Source organism: Cervus elaphus, chromosome 20 (genome assembly GCF_910594005.1).
Source record: "Cervus elaphus chromosome 20, mCerEla1.1, whole genome shotgun sequence".
NCBI classification, from domain to species: Eukaryota; Metazoa; Chordata; class Mammalia; order Artiodactyla; family Cervidae; genus Cervus; species Cervus elaphus.
Window position 1 is genome coordinate 34,463,225 of NC_057834.1, and position 18,045 is coordinate 34,481,269.

The following is an 18,045-nucleotide window of genomic DNA, read 5'->3' on the forward strand; positions in this document are numbered from 1 at the left end:
ATGAAGTAATTCATTTTTAGATTGATACTTTTTTTTTGTTTTGACTGATTGACCAGCTATTCAGCTGACTTATGATGGAAGTCACACACATATATTGGAAACAAGTAGGTGACTCACGACGAGGACTAGAAGATCTTAATTTATGGCAGAACTAATACTGGCATGTAGGAGTCAAGATTGCTCTTGTGTTTTTCGACGAGGACTAGAAGATCTTAATTTATGGCAGAACTAATACTGGCATGTAGGAGTCAAGATTGCTCTTGTGTTTTTTCTAACTCAAATAAAAGGAATATTAGACAAGTAAAATTTGTGTTATCATCTTTCCTAGCTGGGGCACCTTCTATATGTTGCTTAACATCTCTGAAACTTGATTTCTCTATTTAGAAAATAGGGTAATATCACCATCATATCTTGTTCTATGCTATTACTATCAAAAGAGATAATGGACTTGAAAACGCAATATAAACCACTATGTTCTATATGGACATAGCTATTAAAATGTTCTTTCTTTTGGTGACTGCTAAGATATTGGATGCTGATGATAAAATTATTAACAGTAAAAGGAAGTCAAGATGTTCAGTGAAAATACTGAGTACTTCTAGACCATAAGATATTGTACCTGACAACAAGTTAAAGTAGAGAATTAGACGAATCAGGAAACACACAAATAAAAGTCAGACTCTTGATTTTAACTGTACTGAGGGACATAGAACCTACAGAAACTAATCTTAAGTGCAAAATTAAAGCAATTAATGGATAACCACATATCTTATTTTATGATTATAAAATCTCTGTAAAATATTCAGTTGATACATCATATTATGAAAATATATGATATTATTTATAGGTTTCCATGTCCTTCCAAAGTAGGGGCAGTAATAGATTTTCTGTGTTGGTCTATTTTGGTGTATAGATTGCTGAAATGAATATAGCGACAACGTAATGGTATACAATACCTTTGCAATCTCTATTCCATTTGGATCAGTTTTTTTCCTCTTAACCCATTTTGAGATGAAAAATGATTCTCACATCTGTATAACAAAATCTTTTTGAAAGTACAATCAGCTGACACAAAATATATGATGTGTTTTAAATCTAAAACTTTTTATTACCTTCTGGTTGAAAAAATCCATACTATTTCTCTTATTGAAAATTCACATTCAGAATACTCCAGAGTATTGCATGGCTAAAGATGTAGGTTAGAGGGTAAGAAATGGATTTAAGCAGGGAATTTAGGCATGAGATTAGCTCTGAACAAGGTTTAGAGGAAGGTAGGAAGACAACTCAGTATATACAAATAAACATCAAAGCAGTGAGGGCTGCAGATCACAGAAGAGAAAGAAGAAATGTCTATCCCACAAACGATTTTTTTTTTTTACTTGCAGTTCATTCATTCACTTAAACTTAATTCATGCATGTTATACTATGTGCCAATTAGTCATGGAACACAGACATCAGAACAAGAAATCATGAAATCTTATCATTGAAAACTACCCTTGTCACTGGGAATCTTATGGCTAAAATAATCCTAGAAGTTATCCAACTTCATTTTTAAGTGTTGGAAGAAAAGAGAAAATGCTTGGATCAGGGCTTGTACCTTGAACTCACATGTCCACCCATCTGATTGCATGGTCTCCATTGGTTTTAGTTCTGCTCTCTTAGAGTGTTGGTCCTGCAAATATTTGAAGACAGTCATTTTTTATCCTGTTTTATTTTCTGCTGTTGAACTTTATTGGAAAAGATGGAACTGTCTTTTTTCTTTATAGGCTGAGGTTCTATTCATGGAATTCGCACACAAGGCCTCAGCTTTCAACAACTGGTATGAGAAGGCCGAGGAGGACCTGTCAGAGCCTGTGCGCTGTGTCTCCCTGGATGCAATCCGGCAGCTGCAGAAGGACCACGAGGCCTTCTTGGCCTCCGTGACAAAGGCCCAAAGAGACTTCAATGATTTGCAAGAGCTAGACCAGCAGATTAAGGCCTTAAATGTGCCCTCCAGCCCCTATACCTGGTTGACAGTGGAGGTGCTAGAGAGAGTCTGGAAACACCTATCTGATATCATCAAGGTAGTTTGGGGCAGAGAAGATACTTCCTTTAGTTATAGTGAACATGATCATTTGATTTAATTTCTGGATTCGGGGACTTTGAGAGAGAAAGGAACACTTAATAATTATATTGGGACAGCAGTCATGAACTGAGTCAATCTAAGAAAAAAATGGAAATACGTTCATGATAAACAGAGCCCTATGCCCTATAGTTTAGACAGTCTCAAGTGTTTGAGTGATGATCGGTGATTCAGAGAAGCAAACATAAGCTCCAGAAGATGGCTCTAAAAACGTGTTATGAAAAGTTCATGAGGCATGTATGTATCTTTGCAGTCTATATGCTCAAAAGCATTTTCTATTTTATACAGACTTCCAGAAGTGTCTTTTTAATGTGCTTGTGTGTAATTTTTGTCTGTCTATAGTAATGCTCATTACTGAAGCCATGGAAAATACAAGTTTGCAAAGAAAACGTTCACTATAATCTCACCAATTTTAGATGGAAACTCTTATTATCTTTTCATTTAAATGAAATCTCAACTGAAAAAATACTGAGATGAGGAAAGACTTCCTTTATTACTAGCTTGCTTTTTACTGGGCTTGGTAACACCTGCAAGTACTTATGAAAAGTTGGATAAGCTTCTTTCATATTTCTGAGATGAGAAGAGGTGGACTGGAAGAAATTTGAGCACACAGGCAATGCCATTGGAAGGCAGGTGAAATTGGGAAGAGGGGAGATGTGCAGATGAGCCCAGGAACCAGTTATTTTATTGCAAGAAAAAGTCTTCAATGTGCACACTACTATCTGTGATTTGGGGTTTTAGGAAAGAGAGCAGGAGTTGGAAAAGGAAGAGGCAAGACAGATCAAGAACTTTGAGATGTGCCAGGAATTTGAACAGAATGCCAGTGCCTTCCTTAATTGGATCTTGGAGACCAGGTGTGCTGTGATACCCCCAAACTTACGATCCTTATGCCACACATTCCACTTACTATGGGGATGGAATACATAGCTAAGGGAAGGGGGTAATTCTTACAGTACTTATGCAGTCCTAAAATCGCCATATCCTGTCAGTGCTTTGTATCTGGAATTGACTGTATTCTAAATCAGTCATTGAAAAATTGAGAAATGAGAATTTCACCTCATTGCCCATTCTTTATTCCCTATTTGAAAGTCTCACTTTTTTTCCTCTTGCCTATAGTTACAGCCCCAAAATAATAACATTCACTTACATTTGCCTTCCCCTTTGCACTTTACACTGTAATTTTATAATCCATTATCTCACTTAATTTTCAGAATAACCTTGAAGAGTGTACAGCACTGATGTTATTACCTCTGTTTCTAAATGTGGAAAGAAGTTCAGTAGATAAATTGACTTGCTCAAGGTCACATATGTATTTATTGGTACAACCAGAGCAGAGTATACTGTGAATACTTCATAGGAAACTATTATATTGCTTGACTACTAAAACTGTCATGAGAATCAAGTGAGATAATATATGCTAATTGTTTTTATTAAATGCAAAATGCTTTATACATGAAAATAACATTTGTTACATCTTCTGAGGCAAATGACCTGGAAAAGAGGAGACTTGGAAGGTATAACAAATGACTAAGTGGTCAAAGTTGGTAGACTGTATTCAGCAGGTGTATCAGAATTGTGGAGGTTTGAGAGTTTAAAGTGTCAGTTTAGACAGTTCATGCTTCTGTTCCTATGAGCTCACTGACAAGGATAAATCAAAGAAGGAACAGAAAGAAATTCTGTATCATGGCTTAAAAAAAAAAATCTGACTTGAAGACAAAGGACACACAGCTCATCCTCCTCTGCCTCTGGCTTTGGTCTCATCTCTGGCAGCAGAGGCCCAATACTGAGCGTGTCACCTGACACCTGAGCTCTTCATCCCAAAGCAACGAGCTGCACAGGAGGCTCTGGGGTTCTCAGTATGGGGGACACTTTGAGGACAGTGGGTTGAACAGATTCATACTTTAGGTACAAAAAGCTTAGAATGTATCACACATCTGAAGAAAGAAGATTATTGAAATAGTCCTTGTTAACGTGATTTTCCTTTTCTCTCTTCTGACTCCTGTTCTGGACCTCCATATCCAGGGACCATTTTCTGGATGGGTGAGTATTTTATGTTATCCTGTTTGTTTTGTTATATCATTCTGAAAGAATTAATTAAGGAGGCCTTGGTAGTAAAGTATCTTCATCCCACTGCAAATCTGATAAATTAAATATATGTGGGGTAAGAAGGCCCTAAAACAAAATGTGGGATAAGAAGGAGAAGCATGTAAATCATTCTGGCCCTATCTCCCACTAGGTGGAGTCAATGGACATGGGTTTGGGTGGACTCTGGGAGTTGGTAATGGACAGGAAGGCCTGGCGTGCTGCAGTTCAAGGGGTCGCAAAGAGTCAGACACGACTGAGCGACTGAACTGAACTGAACTGAACTGCTTACATTAGGTTAAGGGTGTATTTGAGAATAAAAACTAGGAGAGTATGGAAGCTCTCTTGTAGGCACAGAGGAACCTCACTTTCCTTTTCATCTATCCAGCAAGGTTACCAAATCAACAGAGAGGGTCTGATTTCGTAAAAAATTAGCATTGTGAAAATTCATTTCAGAAAGGCCATATAACTTGGAAGAACTTATAGAAGTGTAGGAGATTTGGGTTGGTCTATTTGTGTAACATACTGACTTCTGATATTATAAGTAATGTTTTCCTCTGGTTCTTAACTAGATCTTTGCTGAAAGAAACAGGAACACTAGAATCCCAGCTGGAAGCAAATAAAGTACGTAATGTTTATTCATTAGTTCTAAATATTGCTGGAATTTACAGGAGTTCAAGAACTACTCAAAGGAAACTGGTGATTCCTTTAGGTAAATCCCCTAATGCAAAAGTCAAAAGCCTAAGGCTGTGTTGTCAATCTTGCCAACAATTTGCATTCTAACCATTGGCTACCACTTCATGGACGTGGATGTCAGTTTGCTTAAATCTCAACTTTAATTTCTGTATCTATACAATGGAATCAATAATATCTACATTATAGATTTACTATAGTTATTAAGTTAGGGAACAAATATGAAAGCTCATAACCTACAACTTGTAACATTGACAAATTTATGTTATTTGATGTGGTAAGAAAATAAAATTGAATATAAATTGTCTCTTAACAACTGGGTGAAGAAGTGGCTAGAACAGTATTTTTAGCTTTCACCTTATCTTTGTTATTGCTTCCCCACCAGAAAAAGATATTTAATTAATTAAATCTAATTTATCCCCAAGGAGAGAACTTAATGCTAAAAAGATGTTGTCAGGTAGGATTGATTTTTGGAGAGCCACAAACCACTGTAATATCTAATATATTTTCACTACTTTCACACCTACCCCCATCATCACAACCAATTCACTTCTCCCTTCTCTAGGATTTCCCTGGTGGCTCAGATGGTAAAGTGTCTGCCTACAATGCAGGAGATCCGGGTTCAATCCCTGGGTCGGATATGGCAACCCACTCCAGTATTCTTGCCTGGAAAATCCCATGGACAAAGGAGCCTGGTAGGCTACAGTCCATGGGGTCACAAAGAGTTGGACACAACTGAGTGACTTCACTTTTCATTTTCTTTAGGGAAAGATATTTCCCTGTTGACAAAGCATGACCTAAATGCAGATATTTGGCATTCAGTGTGACTGACAGAAGCATCTTGTAGAAGTCTGTCCAAGCCAGTGAAGGAGATTGATATGTGAATACTGGGAAGTTTAAGTGGGCCTCAGAAATCAACTACAATCAATAATGCAAATCACTCATGATGCAGATCACTGGGAGCTGATGATGCATGGATCCTAGAAGTCCTACCCTTCTCTATCTACAGTTTATGACTGCTAACCCTTAGATTTATATATTACAGACTACCAGAACGACAGAGGTCATATTACTTAAACTTCTCACCATTTTATAAATGAGGAATAGAGAATTCAGATGGTTTTCCTGAGTAGTTCAATTTTTACAAAGGACAGGAAAATTCCTGAAGATAATTGAAAAGGAGCAATGAAGGAAATCTAAACTTATCAGCTTCTTGCCTTCCATTTTATTCCTAGATTTGGACCTGGTACCCCAGGTAACTGCTTCTCTTCTTTGTCTTTTTCCAGAGGAAGCAAAAGGAAATCCAGGCAATGAAGCATCAACTGACCAAGATTGAGGACCTGGGAGAAAGCTTAGAAGAGGCTATGGTCCTGGACATTAAATACAGCACCATTGGGCTGGCTCAGCAGTGGGAACAGCTCTACCAGCTTGGGATGCAAAGGCAACACAGTCTGGAACAACAAATCCAAGCCAGGTATTGAGAAATTGGGGTCAAGGCTGGGCAAGGATGTCTGGTGTTAGGTATTAGAAACTTAGTTCCAAGGGCTAAACTCTGGGGGTACTGGATACAATGGCTACTTCACGGATAGTGCACTTATTAGCTCCAGAACCAGTTTTCTCTCTTTGCTGACCCAGAGAATGACTGTTTTAAAAAATATGAGTCCACGATAAACTGGGGGACAGTACTATCATCCTCCTGTGTCTACTTACCATCCATTTCTCAGAGCCTATGCATCATCTTATATGACCTCTTCAAAGAGCATTCCCTTTTGTAAAATTCCCATTAAAATGTCTGGAGTAAAAGAAATATTCAAAGTATAGGGCAGAAGATAATTTTTTTTCTAAATAAAATATTTTGACAGCATTAGTTATTTAGACAAAGTTTTTCTGTAAGGATCCTGATAATATTGTAGAGTTTGTGAGCCATGTAGCCTTTTTTTAAACTGCTGTGCTGTTACTCAGTTCTGCTGTTGTGAAAACAGCTACTGATAATTCATAAATGAATAAGCATGAACATATTCCAGGGAAATTTTATTTATGGATGCTAAGATTTGAATTTCTCACAATTTTTAATGTTTAAGGAAATAGTCTTCATTTATTATTTTAAATCATGTAAAAACTATTCTCAGTTCATTGACTGTACAAAAGTGAGCGATCTCCTGGACCTGGTCCATGGACCATAGTTTGCCAGCCCCTGAACTAGGTGACTTGACTAGCCTAATAGTCACTAAAATTCCTCTCTTACTATTATGGCATGTCTATTTTTATTTCATGGGTTAATTTTTGTTTTTCTTTCAGAGACATCACCGGTCTCAGTGAAGAGACACGACAAGAGTTTGAAACAACCTTTAGGTGTGTATAGCTTCATAGTTGATTGTTTTGCAGGAAATTCAGAATGAAGCTCCAAATAACTATTTTTTTTTTCCCTTGGTGTGGTTTGATCTGATTCTTACTGAACCTGATTAAATATTTTTTGTTCTTTAGGCACTTTGATGAGAATCTGACAGGTCGCTTGAATCACAAAGATTTCCGGTCCTGCCTGAGAGGGCTCAATTACTACTTGCCCATGGTGGAGGAGGGTGAACCTGAGCCCAAGTTTGAGAAATTCCTGGATACTGTTGATCCAGGGAGGTAGGAGGAAGAACAAAACCCAGACCACAGCAGGGAATAGGTCTTGGGGGAGGGGGGCAAGTGCAGAAAGTAAAACGATCCATAAAATATAAAATTAATTCATCTTGAGAGTAGGAAGATCAAGACTACCATAAATGAATTGGGCAGCTTCTGGTACCCTTTTAGAATACTAAAGACCAAACAAGACCAGAAAGTAGAGGTCTTCAGATCAGTTTGAAGAGCTTGAGATACCTAGAGATGGTGCTAGTGGAAAATTCCCAAATTCTACTTAGGGAGTCAGGCTGAATTACTCATGTGGAAACAGCGACTGGAACTTAAGAAACTGTTTATTTGGCTTAAGGGTATGAGGATGGGGGTCAAATAAAGATCATCTCCTGTAGTCTCAGAGAGCTGAGATGGAACAGGAACTTAGAGGGTTCATCTTATCTCTGTCTCTAAGACACTCAGTAGAATGAGAAAGGGACCTGTCTTCCTCTCTGTCTTGAGAGGGGACAGTTTCTGATCTATTTCTCCAACAGAAAGGGCTATATCTCAAAAGATGAATATATCAACTTCTTGACCGACAAGGAGTCAGAGAACATCAGATCCAGTGATGAACTAGAAGATTCTTTCCAAGCGCTGGCAGAGGGCAAAGCTTATATTACGAAAGAGGACATGAAGCAGGTCAGATTCCCGTTTGTATCCACTCTCACTGCACTCGCATCATCATCTAGATTTTGTTCATCTCAGGTCTGGCTCCCTAGTTACCATAGGCAACTGCTTTCCTCTCCCCCATGTTTTCTCAGATATTGTCATGCACTGGTTATCATTTGCTTTGGCCACTACCTCATGTTGTTTTGACCCAACTCAAAAACCTATAGTCAATGTCTAAATATTTCATCATTAATCCCAAACATGCTACTTGGTTTTAAGACTATTCCTTTATTCTGTTTATTTAATAAGCCAAATTTAAAGAAGAGGGTAAACAGTGCAATCAGAATGAAATGGGAGTCTTTGGATAAGAATTGAGTTGAAAAGATGAGTTGGTCTTATTCGTTAGAAATTACAGATTTCTTTCTATAAGAAAAGCACATGATAGGCCCAGGACTGGCTGCTTTTGCCCAAACCTCTCTGCTTCCTGAGTTTAGAGCATATTAGAAGCCCAAAAGAGTTAGCTATTCTGAATTTCTATCACGGTAACTTTTTTTTTTAATGTTTCAGGCCCTAACCCCAGAACAAGTGTCATTCTGTGCCTCATGTATGCAGCAATATGTGGATCCAAGGGGTCGAAGCCAACCTGCTGGCTATGATTACGTTGGCTTCATCAATTCTTACTTTGGCAACTGAGAGGCAGCTTTTTCTGGGTCAGAGAATCTTGATGTTGTGGGAAGTATTGGGGGATGAAGGAGATAGGCAGATATGGAAGATGGGAAGATAGTTTGTGTGTGTGTGTGTGTGTGTGTGTGTGTTACATTTATTGTAAGACCTGAAAAAAAAAAATCTCGAGCTTGGGAGACAAAGGCATTAATGACACTGGAGGAGAGGAGGCCATGGGTTTATTTTATATGCAACTATCACTGCTGAAGGGTGCTAAATAAAGTTTTTATTTTTCATTTGTTGGGTTCTATGCAATATTACTTAATTTTGTTATGATTACAGACTAAAGTATTTGCTTTTTTTTTTAAAGCATTTTATGCAGTTCTTATTTTGGGGAGGACAACGTGAAATAAAATGTTTTTGATCAGTTAGGTCTCTACATTTCTGAGAATTGTACTGTCATCTAAATATAGGCAGCAAATTATACTGTAAATTAGGGCCGGTAAAGTAGATACATAAGATTCAAGATAATTTACAAAGTGTTTCTTGAACTTGAAATGTGATTAAACTCTTACATTTGAAAATGGAGATATTTGACCTTCTGGGAAACCCTGACACTTTAATCTATAAAATGGAACCATATGGAGAAAATCAGCATAGACCCATTTTCCTCTTAATCTGTCCATTTTTCATAGTTCCCCATTAAAGTGAATGTTATTACTCTTGGAACAGCCAAATAGGAGCATAGAAACTCTTCCTTTTGTCCTCTATGTCCCTGAATTTTCTCCAACATTTTAATGTGATAAAAAAGAATCTTTGGGATTTCCCTGCTAGTTCAGTGGTTAAGAATACTCCTCACAATGCAGGAGATGTGGGTTCCTCTCTGGTGGGGGAACTAGGATCCCACATGCCTTGGAGTAACTAAGCCTGTGCAATAGCTAGACAGCTGGAATGCCACAATGAAGCATACTGCATGACGCAACAAAAATCCCACTTGCCACCACTAAGACCCAATGCAGCCAAATATTTTTAAAAAGGAATCTTTGTTTTCATTTACTTTTATCTCTTATTAGTGTAAAAATTAGTAGAATTTTTCTTTTTAATAAAATTAAGAAAAAATAAACAAGAGGTGGTGCTATTTCCAAAGAATTTTCAGGCCAGGTTTGATCTAAACTGGTTCATCCTGATTTGTAAAAATGTATTGTGCCATTTGCTTGTGAGTAGACTTATTTCTTTGCTCAGTATGAAATGAAGCAGCCTAGCTGTTTGTGTATCCTGCACCAACAGTTTCTGCCTCCCAGTCCATGTATGGTCACTTGATTACCATTTCAAGACTCAGTCTCATTCTTTGCATAGATATTAGTCCTTGCTAAGGGATAAATCCTGTCACAGGAGCCATTTAAAGAAATTTTGGTTAAAACTGAAAAGCTATCTTTGTTGCTAATAATGTATAGGTTTTGTTTTATTTTGGTTTTTTTTTAGCTGTTTTTTGCTTAAACAATTACATATTATGAAAAATAATAAAACATATTTCAAAAAATGTTCATAAATGTCTAAATTGTGTTACCAAATTATGAGCTGCAAAATATCATTATAGTTGAAAAAATTAATACCCTGTTAGGCTATCAAAAATCAGTATCATTTAATATCACACTAATTGAGCCTTGAAAATCTAAAAAAAAATTGCTTGTTTGTAATAACCAAAAGCAAAGGTGAATATGGTTCCATTCTCCCCTTGATCCCTGCCAAAAATCTGGAAGTCCTAAATCACATTGGTAGGCATGCGATGAGTCTTTAAAGGCAAAGGACCATTAGTAACATCTCAGAAAAGGAGATTAATAATATAGAGGCTAAAGAAGAGAGTATTTATCTAAAGAATCAACAAAAGTTAGTTCAGTTGCTCAACTATTTGTGACCAAACTTTTTTTGTCTGTCCAACTTTTTGTGACCACATGGACTGCAGCATGCCAGGTTTCCCTGTCCATCACCAGCACCTGGAGTTTGTTCAAATTCGTGTCCATCAAGTCAGTGATGCCATCCAAACATCTCATCCTCTGTTGTCCCCTTCTCCTCCTGCCTTCAATCTTTCCTAGCATCAGGATCTTTTCCAATGAGTCAGTTCTTCTCATCAGATGGCCAAAGTATTGAAGCTTCAGCTTCAGCATTAGTCCTTCCAATGAATATTCAGAACTGATTTCCTTTAGGACTGACTGGTTTGATCTCCTTGTAGCCCAAGGGATTCTCAACGGTCTTCTCCAACACCACAGTTTAAAGGCTTCAATTATTTAGCCCTCAGCTTTCTTTATGGTCCAACTTTCACATCCATACATGACTACTGGAAAAAAAACATAGCTTTGACTAAATGGACCTTTTTGGCAAAGTAATGTCTCTGCTTTTTAATATGCTGTCTAGGCGGTCATAGCATTTCTTCAAAGGAGCAAACATCTTTTAATTTCATGGCATCAGTCACCATCTTCAGTGATTTGGGAGCCCAAGAAAATAAAGTCTGCCATGGTTTCCATTGTTTCCCCGTCTATTCGCCATGAAACGATGGGACCAGATGCCATGACCTTAGTTTTTTGAATGCTGAGTTTTAAGCCAGCTTTTTCACTCTCATCTATCACTTTTATCAAGAGACTCTTTAGTTCCTCTACACTTTCTGCCATAAGGGTGGTGTCATCTGCATCTGAGGTTATTGATATTTCTCCCAGCAATCTTGTTTCCAGCTTGTGTTTCATCCAGCTGGCATTTTGCAATAATATAGAGGCTAAAGAAGATAGTATTTATGTAAAGAATCAATAAAAAATGCCTTAAAAAGATGGTACTGTCAGAGTTACACACAGCACCTTCTGAAATCAGATTCTGGCCACATGTGCACTCAAGCCAAAAAAAAAAAGACAATATAGGAATTGTCATGCATAACTTAATTATGAATATAAATATTCAACTTATAATATTACAACAATTAGAACTTGTATCAAATTTCCCTCTTGATCTCAGGGTTAAGCTCCACATATATAGTCTTCGTTTCTAGATCTTCTGTTTACTTATCTTAAACCAGAATCCCTGCTCTACTTTCAGTAATTCTCTTCTTTATAATTTAGAGAGTGGAGCCTGCCTCTGAGACACAGCCTACACTCTTGATTTTTCTTTCATGATTACTACCACTTGGTTGGGTCCCCAAAATTCACTCCTAACTGAATTTTCTCTTTAACATTTTATGGGTCTCCCTGATGCCAAATATTTGCCTGGAAGTCATCTGATTCTTTTTCCCTAGAGCCTGACCCATTCCCCAGCACCTACTCCTCTCAGATGGATCTGAGTCCATCTTCCTACCTTCTCCAGTCAGGCACAGTGCCAGGTAACAGCACTTTACTCTTGTCTGGTTATATCATGATACATAAGATGCTTGGCACTGACTCCTGCCGGCATAAACTAGGTAACAGATGTGTCAGCCTAAAGCGATACTGCCTAGAAACTTCACGTAATAATAGATGGTCATGTTGGGTGTTTCATGTATGGCAGATTCTGTTCTAAATATTTTATCTTAATCATCACAAAAAGCCCTACGAAATAGATACTGCTAAAATTCCATTTTAGCATTGATAATGGAGGCCCAAAAATGTTAATAAACTTCCTCCAGATCACACATCTAAAAAGTAGCAAAACTATGCTTTAAACTCAAGCAAAATGATTCCAGAAACTTGTGGAATTAATTGGCTCTTTAAAAAGACATGATCTGTTTTTAGAGGGCATATGTGGACATGTTCATATCTGGGGACCTCTGCTTTGCTATGTGTATATGTGTGTATGTACCTGGCAGGAGGACTTGTTTAAGTATATGGCTGTAATTGTAATCAAGGGAGGAAATTTGAATCTTGAGGGGGTTTTGTAGATTATTTCTGCCTGCCACCCCAGAGCAATCATGTCAGGTTCTATGGAGATGGTTCCCAGGAATGTATACTGGATGATCCCTCATGTGATTTTTATATCCTTTCATACTTAAGACTAATATATTTAGAAGGTAGATGGACCCTTGAGTGAAAGTGAACGTGTTTGTGGCTCAGTCTTTCCTGACTCTTTGCAACCCAAAGGACTATAGTCCACCAGACTCCTCAGTCCATGGAATTCTCCAGGCAAGAACGCTGAAGTGGGTAGCCATTCCCCTCTCCAAGGATCAAACCTGTGTCTCCTGTATTGCAGGCAGATTTTTTACCATCTGAGTCACCAGGAAAGCCTGGACCTCTGAGTAATACTTAGCAATTTTTAGAACATCTCTACACATTGTTGCTGAGTGTGCATTTAGGGAATGTTATTCTAGATGAACCCCATGAACAGTATGAAAAGGCAAAATGATAGCATACTGAAAAAGGAACTCCCCAGGTCGGTAGGTGCCCAGTATGCTACTGGAGGTCAGTGGAGAAATAATTCCAGAATGAAGAGATGGAGCAAAAGCAAAAACAATACCCCGTTGTGGATGTGACTGGTGATAAAAGCAAGGTCCGATGCTGTACCGAAAAATTGATGCTTTTGAACTGTGGTGTTGGAGAAGACTCTTGAGAGTCCCTTGGACTGCAAGGAGATCCAACCAGTTCATCCTAAAGGAGATCAGTCCTGGGTGTTCATTGGAAGGGCTGATGCTGAAGCTGAAACTCCAATAATTTGGCCACCTCATGCGAAGAGTGGACTCATTGGAAGAGACCCTGATGCTGGGAGGGATTGGGGGCAGGAGGTGAAGGGGATGACAGAAGATGAGCTGGCTGGATGGCATCACTGACTCGATGGACATGGGTTTGAGTAAACTCCGGGAGTTAGTGATGGACAGGGAGGCCTGGCGTGCTGCGATTCATGGGGTTGCAAAGAGTCGGACACGACTGAGCAACTGAACTGAACTGATTCTAGATGAACTGCATGCACTTTGGAAATGAATTTGCTCAAAGAGCCTCAGTGCAGTGAGGAGGTTACTTCCAGACTCACTGAAAAGGAGTTTAGAGTACATACATGGCTTTTCTTCCCTGACTCAGGTTCTTTCCACTCAAGTCCTTTCACTCTACTTCTCTACAACTTCTTCTCTTCTCTTGGACTAGCTTTCTTCCACATTTGCTTTCCACTGAATTCTTACTAGAGGATATGTTTCTTCACTGAGAGCATAGATAAATATGGATTCCTATCTGCAAAACATTCCCTTAATATACATTCTTCTCTCTCTCTTAAGTCTTGTCCCACTTTTAACTTATTGGTGAATCACATGAATCCTACATTTTCAAAATCTCTTATGTCTACAATTTCTGTCAGTTCCCAATACTTCTCTCTTTATTCAAGTCCTTTTGCCTTTCTTTAGAATGATGTCAATGGATTTCTTATGGATTTCCTTGCCTCCTTTTCTGCCTGCTGAGATTTATCATCTTCTCTGTTACTAGACTGGAGCTTCCCTGATGGCTCAGTCAGTAAAGCATCTGCATGAAATGCAGGAGACCCAGGTTCGATCCCTGGGTGGGGAAGATCCCCTGGAGAAGGAAAAGGGCAACCTACTCCAGTACTCTTGCCTGGAAAATCCCATGGACAGAGGAACCTGGTAGGCTACAGTCCACGGGGTCACACTTCACTTTTTGTTACTGGATTAATCTTCTTAAATAGCTTCCCAGATTCGACTCCAGTCTCTGCTCAAAGGTTTACTGCCCAAAGCAACAAGTCTGAAGCAAGGTATTCACAATGCTGTGCACAAAGAAGTCTTAACCCTAGCTAACTTCACCAATCATTTGTGAGATATTTTTGTCCCTTGGGACAACTCACTGTACTCTGTAACAGGTGTGTATTGTCTTGCCACTAACAGAGTTATTCTGTTCTGTCTTCTTAGAATATATGTACTTTATTTCCACTTACTGCATTCAAAATTTACTCACTTTTTGGGAATAAGTTCAAGTACTACTTTTGACATGAAGCCTCCTCTGTTCTTCCATCGAGAATAATCTCTCCCTAAATTAAAAGCCAGTATCAATTTGCTTAGCACATTATTAAGTACAGCAGCTAACATTTGTTGGAAGATGATTATTAATATGATCCAGGTATTGCACTAAATAATTTATATTCATGACTCTGTTTAGTCAGCAATGCAAAACTATGAAGTTATTAATAAAACCACTTGACAGGTGAGGATTTTGAAGCTGAGAAAGTAACTTACCCAGGGTCACACTGTAAGTGGCAGAGCCTGTATTTGAACTCCTACCTGACAACTGTGTGGATTCATTCCACCTTTACAGAATCATCTTGTGATGCAGGAGACCTGGTCTTAATCCCTGGATTGGGAAGATCCCCTGGAGAAGGGAACAGCCACCCACTGTATTCTTGACTGAAGAATTCCATGGACAGAGGAGCCTGACTGGCTACAATCCATGGGGTTGCAAAGAGTCAGACATGACTGAATGACTTTCACTTACTTATCCCTAGAAATGTCTGGTACCATGCATATTGAGGGTGGAAAGTAAAACAAACAGAATAGAGAATTCCGCAACAGATTCTAAAGGATGGTATCCATGCTAAGTAGCGACCCAAGTGAGGAGGTCCATATACCCAAGATAAGGGGGTAATTTAGAGAGGAATAGAAATTATCAAGGAAAATAAGAAGTAAATAGAATCTATCCAACTAGGAGAGCTAGTTAAAAAGAGGAAGGCAAAGAAATAATGAGCCAGAGATTAAAAAAAAAAAAGACTACATAAAAAGATTAAAGACCTCTAGTCGAAGACAAAAAAAATAACTGACCTTTTCATTTAGCAAAGCATTCAAACTGATTTGCTAACCTGATAGTCACTGAGTTTCAGATCTTGGAAGAACATTATTGGTGGGGTAGTCTAATTATATAATGATTTTAGAAATCTCTACAGTATCCCTGGAAGGACCCCAGCTGCTTTGAACTTGGGTGCTTGAAACTCCCTTCATCTTTTTCAGCTCAGTTAGAAAATTCTTAATGAGCTGAGTTTCAGGAACTACTGCTGACATATGGGAGGCTGGAAATGAAAATTCAGACTCTCAGCTCAGTGTGAGTTAAGCACAGTAACCAGAGCAGGAAGTCCTGCCTTGACATTTCCCCAGCAACCCTGGGGAACCTGTAAGAGACAGGATGGGGCTCTCTCAGGGAACTGGGATAGGTAGGTTTGGTCTAAGACTCTGACCATCTGGCCCACTGGCCTTGGTTTCTGGTGTATGTCCAGCCCACACAAAGGGGACTGTCCCATCGGGTAGCCTTCACCCTTTACCCAGTAATCCCCCTTGGAAAGCATTTCTCAGGGCTGTCTGCACAGCCCTATTTCTCAGGCTGTAAATGATGGGATTGAGGAGAGGAGTCACCACAGTATAGGTGACAGCAATGAGCTGATCCCGCTGGAGAGAGTAACTGGCTTTGGGTCTCAAGTACATGAAGGAGGCACAGCCGTAGTGAACAACAACCACTGTGAGGTGTGAGGCACAGGTGGAGAAGGCTTTCTTTCGCCCCTCAGTGGAGGAGAGCCTCAGGATCGCTGCCAGGATGTAGCTGTAGGAGACAGCGATGAGGGAGAAGGAGGCCAGCAGAACCAGCAGGCTGAGGATCAGGATTCCCAGCTCACTCAGGCCTGTATCTCCACAGGCCAGGCTCAGCACTGGTGGCGTGTCACAAAAAAAGTGCTGGATCTCATGGGAGCTGCAGAATGGGAGGTGGAAAATGACCAGTGTCATTCCCAGACTGAAGAGGGACCCACTCAGAAATGAGGTGCCAACAAGCTGGGCACAGAGAGTAAGATTCATGCGGCTGGCATAGTGTAGTGGGGTGCAGATGGCCACATATCTGTCAAAGCCCATGACCGCCAGAAGAAAGCAGTTGGTGCAGGCCCATGAAGCGGAGAAGAACATTTGGACAGCACAGCCCACAAAGGAGATGCCCTGCTCACCCCTGACAAGGCCAGAAAGCATTCTAGGGATGATGCCCAAGGTATAGCAGGTCTCAGAGAAAGCTAAGAAGGAAAGGAAGAGGTACATGGGGGCGTGTAGATGACTGTCCAGCCTGATGACTACAATAATGAAGACATTGCTGGTCAGGGTGACAAGATACAGGGAGAGGAACAATGCAAAGAGCAATAGTTGCAGTTCCCCAAAGCTGGAGAAGCCTAGGAAGACAAAGCCCTTCCAGAAGGTTGCATTGGTCTGCTCCATTCTGAGTGACATCCTGATAGACTTGATTCCTTCCACTTTGCCAGGAGATGTCTAGTTTCTTCAAAAGCCAAGATGAGGTGGATTCTGATTTCTTTGTACCTGTTGTAACTAAAAAGATTTAGACAGTAATAAACTTCAGAAAGATACTTATTAGACACACAGATTATGAATCCATTCTCACATACATAGATGTGCATATGTGGATACAAAGATACCCAATATACACACACATATGTGACTACATATATGCATGCATTTATATACATGCATATCACATGCAAAGCACTCACACATAATTGTGCACATTTTACATGTTCAAAACGATGCACTGCACATTTACCATTAATATCAAACATGGACACACATTGTAAATTAACATATATTCAGGCAGCACATATATACGTAGATATGCACACCACACATATACCAACATTATACACACAACACTACATAATACACATGTGGACACATCTTGCTGCCTGTTAGAACTTGAAGTTCGGTAGCATGATGGACATTATTTTAGTGAGTAAGTGACACAGCCAAGAGGGTGGAGTGACTTCCTTGAAGTCGTAATAAGTCAAGACTAGAGAAAAAGTGCCTTGTGTTCTAATCAAACATTATTTCCCCCAAACAATGATGACTCGTCTCAGTCACTGTGGGACACTCTGTCACATGATGCAAAATAAGAAACAGTTTGCTCAACAATAATTTCTTATATCTATAACACCCCTTCTGCAAGCCCTTGTTCAAGAGAGTCTATGAAAAGCACTGAAGGAAAAATCAGGGCAAGTTGCACATCCTTCAGCCCAGTGATCAGCTGTCAGTCTTCACTGTCTCTACGAGACTAGACAAGGGAGGATTCCCTACTCACCTGAAGTGTGGCTCACAGTGAGGACAAATCCTGCCTTTAAGCAGCCATGTACTAATCTGACCCCCGGTAGACCTGTCTGTAGGAGAAAGGACTTGAGGTCCAGATTAGAAACTCCTATTCTGAGCCAGAGTGATGTTCCCAAATGATACCAGGGAACCTTCCAAA

At 39.4% G+C, this 18,045-nt stretch overlaps 2 protein-coding genes across 2 annotated transcripts in view; one reads left to right on the forward strand and one right to left on the reverse strand.

Annotated features, from left to right (window-relative positions):
• Positions 1-9,120, forward strand: part of SPTA1 (spectrin alpha, erythrocytic 1) — a 67,466-nt gene extending 58,346 nt beyond the window's left edge. Inside the window, exons 44-52 of the mRNA XM_043877186.1 lie at positions 1,767-2,063; positions 2,864-2,976; positions 4,145-4,162; positions 4,777-4,828; positions 6,184-6,371; positions 7,196-7,249; positions 7,382-7,528; positions 8,047-8,191; positions 8,729-9,120. Coding sequence (XP_043733121.1) covers positions 1,767-2,063; positions 2,864-2,976; positions 4,145-4,162; positions 4,777-4,828; positions 6,184-6,371; positions 7,196-7,249; positions 7,382-7,528; positions 8,047-8,191; positions 8,729-8,854 — 1,140 coding nt within the window. The 3' untranslated portion in view covers positions 8,855-9,120. The remainder of the gene's footprint in view (positions 1-1,766; positions 2,064-2,863; positions 2,977-4,144; positions 4,163-4,776; positions 4,829-6,183; positions 6,372-7,195; positions 7,250-7,381; positions 7,529-8,046; positions 8,192-8,728) is intronic.
• Positions 9,121-16,067: 6,947 nt separating this feature from the next.
• LOC122676604 (olfactory receptor 10Z1) lies at positions 16,068-17,021 on the reverse strand. Its single transcript, XM_043876039.1, has one exon. It carries the CDS (start codon positions 17,019-17,021, stop codon positions 16,068-16,070), a length of 954 nt encoding a protein of 317 aa, XP_043731974.1.
• Positions 17,022-18,045: the final 1,024 nt, after the last annotated feature.